General features: G+C 57.8%; 1 protein-coding gene across 4 annotated transcripts in view; it reads left to right on the forward strand.

Annotated features, from left to right (window-relative positions):
• The window catches only part of PPARD (peroxisome proliferator activated receptor delta), an 86,417-nt gene extending 79,163 nt beyond the window's left edge, over positions 1-7,254 (forward strand). For 2 of the 4 annotated variants that reach the window (XM_043449615.1, XM_043449616.1), the window contains 5 exons: positions 1,216-1,395; positions 2,166-2,304; positions 3,561-3,763; positions 3,938-4,388; positions 5,318-7,254. In XM_043449615.1, the coding sequence (XP_043305550.1) occupies positions 1,216-1,395; positions 2,166-2,304; positions 3,561-3,763; positions 3,938-4,388; positions 5,318-5,565 (1,221 nt within the window). In that variant the 3' untranslated portion in view covers positions 5,566-7,254. The remainder of the gene's footprint in view (positions 1-1,215; positions 1,396-2,165; positions 2,305-3,560; positions 3,764-3,937; positions 4,389-5,317) is intronic. The other 2 variants (XM_043449617.1, XM_043449618.1) reach the window with 1 other exon arrangement.
• The last annotated feature ends 1,523 nt before the right edge of the window (positions 7,255-8,777 follow it).

An 8,777-nucleotide genomic window follows, 5' to 3' on the forward strand; every position in this document is an offset into this window, starting at 1 on the left:
GCAGACCTCGCCCCGTGTTGTGTGTCTGCAGACCCCGCCCTGTGTGTGTGTCTGCAGACCTCGCCCTGTGTGTGTGTCTGCAGACCTCGCCCCGTGTTGTGTGTCTGCAGACCCCGCCCTGTGTGTGTGTCTGCAGACCTCGCCCTGTGTGTGTGTCTGCAGACCTCGCCCCGTGTTGTGTGTCTGCAGACCCCGCCCTGTGTGTGTGTCTGCAGACCTCGCCCTGTGTGTGTGTCTGCAGACCTCGCCCCGTGTTGTGTGTCTGCAGACCCCGCCCTGTGTGTGTGTCTGCAGACCTCGCCCTGTGTGTGTGTCTGCAGACCTCGCCCCGTGTTGTGTGTCTGCAGACCCCGCCCTGTGTGTGTGTCTGCAGACCTCGCCCTGTGTGTGTGTCTGCAGACCTCGCCCCGTGTTGTGTGTCTGCAGACCCCGCCCTGTGTGTGTGTCTGCAGACCTCGCCCTGTGTGTGTGTCTGCAGACCTCGCCCCGTGTTGTGTGTCTGCAGACCCCGCCCTGTGTGTGTGTCTGCAGACCTCGCCCTGTGTGTGTGTCTGCAGACCTCGCCCCGTGTTGTGTGTCTGCAGACCCCGCCCTGTGTGTGTGTCTGCAGACCTCGCCCTGTGTGTGTGTCTGCAGACCTCTCCCCGTGTTGTGTGTTCACAGACCTCTCCTTGTGTTGTGTGACCACAGACCTCTCCTTGTGGTGTGTCTGCAGCCCTCACCTCGTGTTGTGTGTCTGTAGACCTCGCCCTGTGTTGTGTGTCTGCAGCCCTCGCCCTGTGGTGTGTCTGCAGACCTCGCCCTGTGTGTGTGTCTGCAGACCTCGCCCCGTGTGTGTGTCTGCAGACCTCGCCCCGTGTTGTGTGACCACAGACCTCTCCTTGTGTTGTGTCTGCAGACCTTGCCCTGTGGTGTGTCTGCAGCCCTCACCCCATGTTGTGTGTCTGTAGACCTCGCCCCGTGTTGTGTATCTGCAGACCTCGCCCCGTGTTGTGTGTCTGCAGACCTCGCCCCTGTTGTGTGTCCGTAGACCTCGCCCCGTGTTGTGTGTCTGCAGCCCTCGCCCCGTGTTGTGTCTGCAGACCTCTCCTTGTGTTATATCTGCAGACCTTGCCCCGTGCTGTGTGTCCACAGACCTCGCCCCGTGTTGTGTGTCCGCAGACCTCGCCCCATGTTGTGTGTCCGCAGACCTCGCCCCGTGTTGTGTGTCTGCAGACCTCGCCCTGTGTTGTGTCCGCAGACCTCTCCCAGAGCTGCTCTCCACTCTCACTGCTGGACCAACTGCAGATGGGCTGTGACGGGGACTCGTGTGGCAGCCTCAACATGGAGTGTCGGGTGTGCGGGGACAAGGCGTCGGGCTTCCACTACGGTGTTCACGCGTGTGAGGGATGCAAGGTACGGGCTGAGGGCGGGCTGTGCTCACATGGTGAGTTGACCTGACAGAGCTTTCCCGCTGCCAGGCGAGGCCCTGACCAGACCCGCTGCGAAATTCCTGCCTGGGAGGCAGCCAGGCTTTTGGGCTGGTTCCAGGCTGAGTTCTGGGTCCCGCAGCGGAGGAGGGGTTCCCTCACCCGGCCTGGCCTGCTGGGCACCAGTGGTGCTGACCCAGCCTCTCACCTGGGCCGCTGGCGCCCCCTGGGGACCGGACAGGAGAGGATGTGCAGGACAGAGTGCGGGTCTTGGCTTGCGTCACCTCCCTGAGGTCAGGGCTTCCCGCGCCTCAAGGCTCCAGGAGGGGCTCCTTTATAAAAAAGGAAACATTTTAATTCTTTTTCCAGGAGTGCTTTTGGGTTCTTTCTCCTAACTGCATACCCATCAAAATTTCACAGATGATTTTACTAAACAACTGCCTAGAAAAATGCAGAACCAGATGCATTTACAAGTAAATTAAGTTAGCCATAGTACATTTGGTGTCATCAAACTAACAAAGAAGCACTTAAATATGGTGTTTTATTTGAATTATTTCAGAAGTTTTAGAATTGTTTTACTTTCCTTCTGCCTCTCCTCTCCAATGATATTCCCCCTGTTACTTCCAAGATTCAGGAATTGTTTCATCTTAATGTATAATCAAGCCCCCAAGTGCAACCCAGCGGGCAGGGCACGAGCCTCACCCTTTCTCCCTTCCTCGTGGTTTTTCTTTTCCTCACGTGTCCACACTCCCTCAGGGCTTCTTCCGTCGGACGATCCGCATGAAGCTGGAATATGAGAAATGTGAGCGAATCTGCAAAATCCAGAAGAAGAACCGCAACAAGTGCCAGTACTGCCGCTTCCAGAAGTGCCTGGCCCTGGGCATGTCGCACAATGGTGAGCTGACCCGAAACCAGGTTTCCGGGAGCCCAGAGACAGAGTGGGTGCCCGCAGAGCAGGGCCCAGCAGGCAGGTCAGCTGCTGACCTTGCCCGTCTGCACCCTGAGTCTCAAAGTCACCACAGGCTGGCCTGAGGGCTGCCTTCCCAGACTGCCTGGGACCTGCCACGCTCCCAGTCCGGGGCGTTGCCTGTCTGCACCCAGACAGTCGCCGCCTGTCTGCACCCAGGCCTCACCCTATCTGGCCCAAAAGGGACCTGGGAATTGACCCCAGTTCCAGTCGTGTTGGAACCACCACTCTCCTGGAACCTGTCTTGGATGACCCGACAGGGCATGAAAAGCCACTGCCAAGGCCCAGGACCCCCTCCAGCCTTGGTTGTTGAGGGCAGGCGGAGCCAGTAGGTGACCGCGTGTATCGCTGCCGGGAGCCAGGCTGCAGCCTCCTGGAGGCCGGTGTTCCGGGAGACAGCCTGCCCTGCTCCATGCGCTAGGTGCCCAGCAGTCTTGTCTTCAGACTTGCTAGGATGTTGTGTAGCCCGCCTACCCCCTCTTTGCCCCTCTGGGTCAGACCTCCAGAGGACAGGGAGGCCTTCTGTATACGTGTCTCCACCCACAGATACCTGTCTGTCTTGCGTCTTAGAAGGTGGCAGGTCTCGAGTTTGATCCCTCCCCTTCAGCCAGGACCCCATCCCTTGGGTGGGGAGAGGGGAATTTTCTAGGAGGTCTCAGGGGTAACTGAACGCTTCTCAGTTTTTCTCTGAGGGAAACCAGATTCACATCCTGGTCTATTATTAGGGATTACAGTTTTTGAGTGCTTACTATGTGAATACTCTTACTTAATTCTGATCATCTAGTGAGATTTATTAGCTGCACTTTTCTCACGAGAGAAGGTGAGGGGGCCTGCCTGAAGCCAGCCACACTGTGGGCCACCTGCCGAGCTGGCCCTCAAGCGCAGGCCTCTGAGGACAGCGACTGTCCTCCCGCCCGCCAGGCAGCACGGCCTCCCAGCCACCGAGGCTCAGTCGCCCTGTCAGTTAGGGCCCTTGTGTGCTAGACTCTGAACAAGACAGCCAGCAGACCTGCCCCCCTCCCCAAGCTTGTATTCTGGAGGGGTACCCCAGCATTCCAGCTTGCTGGCTCTCGAGCTTCTGAGGGCCCTGTGCTCAGAAAGCATGTCTCCATCTCTGGCCCGCGTGCCTTAGAGGTGCCGGGCCCTGCCTGGGCCCCTCCATGACAGTCCCCCTTCCTGCACAGCCATCCGCTTCGGCCGGATGCCAGAGGCTGAGAAGAGGAAGCTGGTGGCGGGGCTGAGAGCCAACGAGGGGAGTCAGCACAACCCCCAGGTGGCCGACCTGAGGGCCTTCTCCAAGCACATCTACAGCGCCTACCTGAAGAACTTCAACATGACCAAAAAGAAGGCCCGCGGCATCCTCACCGGCAAGGCCAGCCACACGGCGGTGAGTGTCATAGCTCAGCCGGCGGCACCCCAGGCTCTGGGCCCTGCTGCCGCCCACCTGACCGCGGGGAGCAGCGGGCCTCCTCCCCGCTCACTCCATGGTGGAGGCAAAGGGTGTGGGAGCACACACGGGCGGGGCCCCGGGGCCGGGCCTCTAACGGGGCCTGGTTTGCAGCCCTTTGTGATCCACGACATCGAGACGCTGTGGCAGGCGGAGAAGGGCCTGGTCTGGAAGCAGCTGGTGAACAGTCTGCCCCCCTACAAGGAAATCAGCGTGCACGTCTTCTACCGCTGCCAGTGCACCACGGTGGAGACCGTGCGTGAGCTCACTGAGTTCGCCAAGAGCATCCCCAGCTTCGGCGACCTCTTCCTCAACGACCAGGTGACCCTGCTGAAGTACGGCGTGCATGAGGCCATCTTCGCCATGCTGGCCTCCATCATCAACAAGGACGGGCTGCTGGTGGCCAACGGCACCGGCTTCGTCACCCGGGAGTTCCTGCGCAGCCTCCGAAAGCCCTTCGGTGACATCATTGAGCCCAAGTTCGAGTTTGCCGTCAAGTTCAACGCCTTGGAACTTGACGACAGTGACCTGGCCCTCTTCATCGCGGCCATCATTCTGTGCGGAGGTAAGTGGGGCGGGGAGGGGGCGGAGGGCTGGCCCTCGCAGAGCCAGCCTCCTGACAGCTGGGCCCTCAGCGCAGGGGCCGAGCCTAAGCTCTGTCAGCGTGAGGAAGGGGCCTTGTGACGATGGCAGTGGGACACGCCCAGCACTAACGTGTGTGCGGGATCAGCTCTCTCTAGTATATGCGGGTGACACAGAAGAGAAAGGAAACGTATCAACATGTTGATGGGGGTTATTTCTGGTGGCAGAGAAAGTTTCTGTTTTACCTGCTTTTTTCAAATTCCAGCACACCAAATATAATCAGACTCATGCTGACCGTGGCATAGAGCTTGCTTCATGCCAGGCACTATTTCGGTTTCTTTTTGTTTATTTATTTTTGGCCACACTGGGTCTTTGTTGCTTTGCACGGGCTTTCTCTAGTTGCGTCAGCCAGGGCTATTTCTCACTCTCGTCATGGTGGCTGCTCTTGTTCCAGAGCACAGGCTCTAGGCGTGTGGGCTCAGCAGGTGCAGCTCTAAAGAGCAAGGGCTCAGTGGTGTGGCACACAGGCTGAGCTGCTCCACAGCATGTGGTATCTTCCTGGACCAGGGATCAGACCCGTGTCCCCTGCATTGACTGGCAGATCCTGTCCCCTGTGCCATCAGGGAAGTCACCCTAGATTATAACTCTTTAATCCTCATAACAACTCTATGCCAGAGGCACTTCTGTTATTCCCATTTCACAGATGAGAAAACTGAGGTCCAGAGAGGCTGAGTGATCTGCCCGTAGCCATGTTAGTAGTCTATGGTAGAGAAGGGGTTTGGATCCAGGCGGGAGGCCCACTGTCCCCAAGGCCAAGTTGCCCACACCACTGTGGGGGTAGGGGGCTGCCCTGCCCTCCGAGCCTCCAGCTGGGCCTCCTCCCTCCCACGCCCCTGCCCTGTGTCCCCACAGACCGGCCAGGCCTCATGAACGTGTCTCAGGTGGAGGCCATCCAGGACACCATCCTGCGTGCCCTCGAGTTCCACCTGCAGGCCAACCACCCCGACTCCCAGTACCTCTTCCCCAAACTGCTGCAGAAGATGGCTGACCTGCGGCAGCTGGTCACGGAGCATGCCCAGCTGATGCAGCGCATCAAGAAGACCGAGACCGAGACCTCGCTGCACCCCCTGCTCCAGGAGATCTACAAGGACATGTACTGAAGGCGGCGGTCAGGGCCGGCACCCGCCGGGGCCTCTCCCATGACCAGCCCCTGAGCACGGGCGCCCAAGCAGCGGGATCACTCACGCGGCAGGACTCACGGCTTCTGGCTCCTCACCCCAGCCTCCCTCCCCTCCCCCTCAGCGCCTCTGGCTTCCCTCCTTTCTCAGCTCCTTCTCTTCCTTCCTCACTGTAGATCTCATGCTTCCTCCTCTCTCCCCCTCCCCGTGTCTGTCCTTCTTTGTCTTCCCCTGAGACAGTTTATCACTTCACCAGCAGCTAGAGCAGGGCCTGAGCAGGAGGGGTGAGGCCTGCCCTCTGTTCTATGGTCATCTTCTCCCGTCTTCAAGGCCAAGGACCCCAAAGAAACACTAAATGCTCTGGGCCTGGCTTCCTGGGGAAGCCAAGCAGCCCTGAGTTGACTACAGAGCAACCCCTCATCCCTGGGTCCCTGGTGGGGGCCGCCTCCCCCAGATGGTCACTGCCCTGCTGAGGCCGCAGCTGCCCCCCGATACCCGCCGTCCTCCTGGTCTTCTTTTCACTGATCTTCCAGGCCAGCGTCACTGATGGCCCCCTGTGCTGGCCGCTGGGGTACACCCCTCCAGCCTGGATAGAGGTGGGGTTCCCTCCGGGTGGGGGTCCCCACACCTCCACTGAAGGGAAGCGAGCTTCCCGGGAGACAGAGGTTGCTGGGGTGGGTCCCCCACCAGCACCCCAGCTCCCCCCCTGCAGCTGCCGAGTCCTGCCACTGTCAGCTCCCCAGCTCCCGCCCCCACCGGGGCCTGGCCACACACCGCCTGTGCCCGCAGGAGGCCGCCCTGCTCCCGCCCAGCTGCAGCTGCGGCCGCACACTCCCCCCAGCACACACCCCGAGAGCACTGAACTCACTTTACCTGGGGGCTCCTCGCCCCCTGCCTCCTCTCCTGGAGGCAAGTGAGGGCCCAGAGGGGCCAGGGGTGGCCCCACAACTTCGCCCCGTTCCCTGGGCTGGGCTGGATCTCTGGGTGGGCGAGTGGGGTGGGTCCTGCGAACCCAGCCCAGCACCTGCTCACAGATCCTGCACGTCTGTGACCCCCATTTGTCGCAATAGCTCTGCTGTGCTCCCCTTTCCTTGTATTTGGCCCAGCTGGCCGCCTGGAACTCCCCCTGCACCGCCTTGCGTGACCAGGACCTCGCCTGGCCCAGCCCCACTCCTTGCCCAGTTCCTCCCCCCAGTGACGAGCACTTACCACCTCCACCTCAGGAGGGAACGCAGCTTGGAGGCTGACCGAATGGAGAGCAGAGCCCGCCCAGACTGCCTTTCCAGAGGGAAGTGGACCTGGAGGGGTGAGGGGCTGGCTGGGGTCACTGAGAAAGGTGGCAGGAGACACGGGGTGAGAGCCCAGGCTTCCTGGGTCCTGTCTCGTCTTCCCCAGGGGCCCTTCCACACCCCCCAATCACTCTCTGTGGCAAAATTCTCCCCTCTGGTCCCTGTTCTCCCCTCCCCGCCCTCTCTCCCCGCCACACACGCCATCCTCATCCCCCACCCGGTCTGATACTGAGGATCGCAGCTCTTCTCAGTGTCTGAACAGTCTCCAAAATGGAAATGTATATTTTTGCTAGGAGCTCCAGCTTCCTGTGTTTTTAATATAAATAGTGTATACAGACTGATGGAACTTTAAATAAATGGGAATTAAATATTTAAGAATTGATTTAGACTAACTCAGTTCTTGATAGTCTTTCTCCTGGGGGCCTTGGGGGACTACCCTCCTTCCACAGCCCGTGCATGGAGCGGGAGACACTGGGCAAATAGCCTGGGGTTCTGGTGGGGGTGCCCATCATTCCCCCCACCTCTGGGCTCTGCCCACCGCTCATCGGCCAGCAGGGTTTGTGGACGACTGAGGAGGTGCCACCCCACTCAGAGGAAGCACTTGGGGTGGGAGCGGAAGAGGCGGGTGTGGAAGCGCAGCACAAACCAGGCTTGGGGCAGCGGGGGTCTGGGAGGGGCTCAGGAGGACCCGGGAGGAGCCAGTCCCTCTGGACCTCGAGTGGGATGGGACTCACAGAGCCAAAGCCTGGCGTTCACTGCCGGACACTGCTGTCCTTCGCTGACACCCCGGTTTTCTCCTTTACTTCCAGTAGGGCCATCTTCACAGAGGTTCCGGACAGATGAGTCCAAAGTTTAGACTAAAAAAGAAGAAAGGAACCATGAGAGAATTAGAAGATACCGTCTTTGCAGTAACTCTATAAAACTTCTGAAACTTGTAAAGGTTTATTTTTAAATAAAGGAAGAAGTCCCCAGGCTGGTAATATCCCTGGGGAGCCTGAAGAAGCAGACAAAAAACCTTTCTGAAGGACAAACACAGGCAGTACAGAACTTCCACAAAATGATAAATGGGAAGAAGCAACCTGCATGGAAATGAGCAGAACAACCAGTGAAATTAGAGCCCCAGGACATCAAGAAATACAGCTGTTGGTTACAATATAGGAAACAGGGGGGGTTTTTTGGGTTTTTTTGTTTGTTTTATTTTGCCTGCGGTGGGTCTTAGTTGTGGCTTGTGGGATCTTGTTCCCTGACCAGGGATTGAACCTGTGTTCCCTGCATTGGGAGGGCCGAGTCTTACCCACTGGACCACCAGGGAAGCCCCCAAATAAGTTTTATATTATTTAAAAATATATAAAGATATGAAAATTGTACACAAGATAGTTTGCTTTTCAAGGGGAAAAAAAATGATCAACATTTTTAAAGAAATGCTTGGAATTTCCGGAGAAAGAAACTTAGTGAGTTTTAAAACATCAGAGACAGCCAAAGAGATCATTTTTTGCACCTCAAAAAAAGATCTATAGAAATCATTTAAAAAAAAAAAACCCACAGGAAAATAAAAAATGTGGAAAGGAAGAATAACAATACAAATTCTCATATACTGCAGAAGGGAGTAGAAGTTGATACAATCAACTTGAAAAACAATTTGGCGAAACGTCATAGCGTCATAGCGTTCACATATACCCGTGGAAGCTTGAGGCATCACCCAGGCTCCACCCCTGAGCATCCCTGAGGCCCGTGACTGCCTGGCTCGTAGCTGAGTTCCTCTCAGGAAATGGCCTGTAGTGAAGGCAGCCTCCTTGCTCAGAATAAGAACATCTCCTCAGGAGCAGCCTGTAGCCCATGTGTGGGGACAGTGCAAGCCCCACCACCCGAATTTGAGACAAACGCAAAGAATCGTCCCAGCTCCCG

Source organism: Cervus canadensis, chromosome 28, assembly GCF_019320065.1.
Source record: "Cervus canadensis isolate Bull #8, Minnesota chromosome 28, ASM1932006v1, whole genome shotgun sequence".
Taxonomy (NCBI): domain Eukaryota; kingdom Metazoa; phylum Chordata; class Mammalia; order Artiodactyla; family Cervidae; genus Cervus; species Cervus canadensis.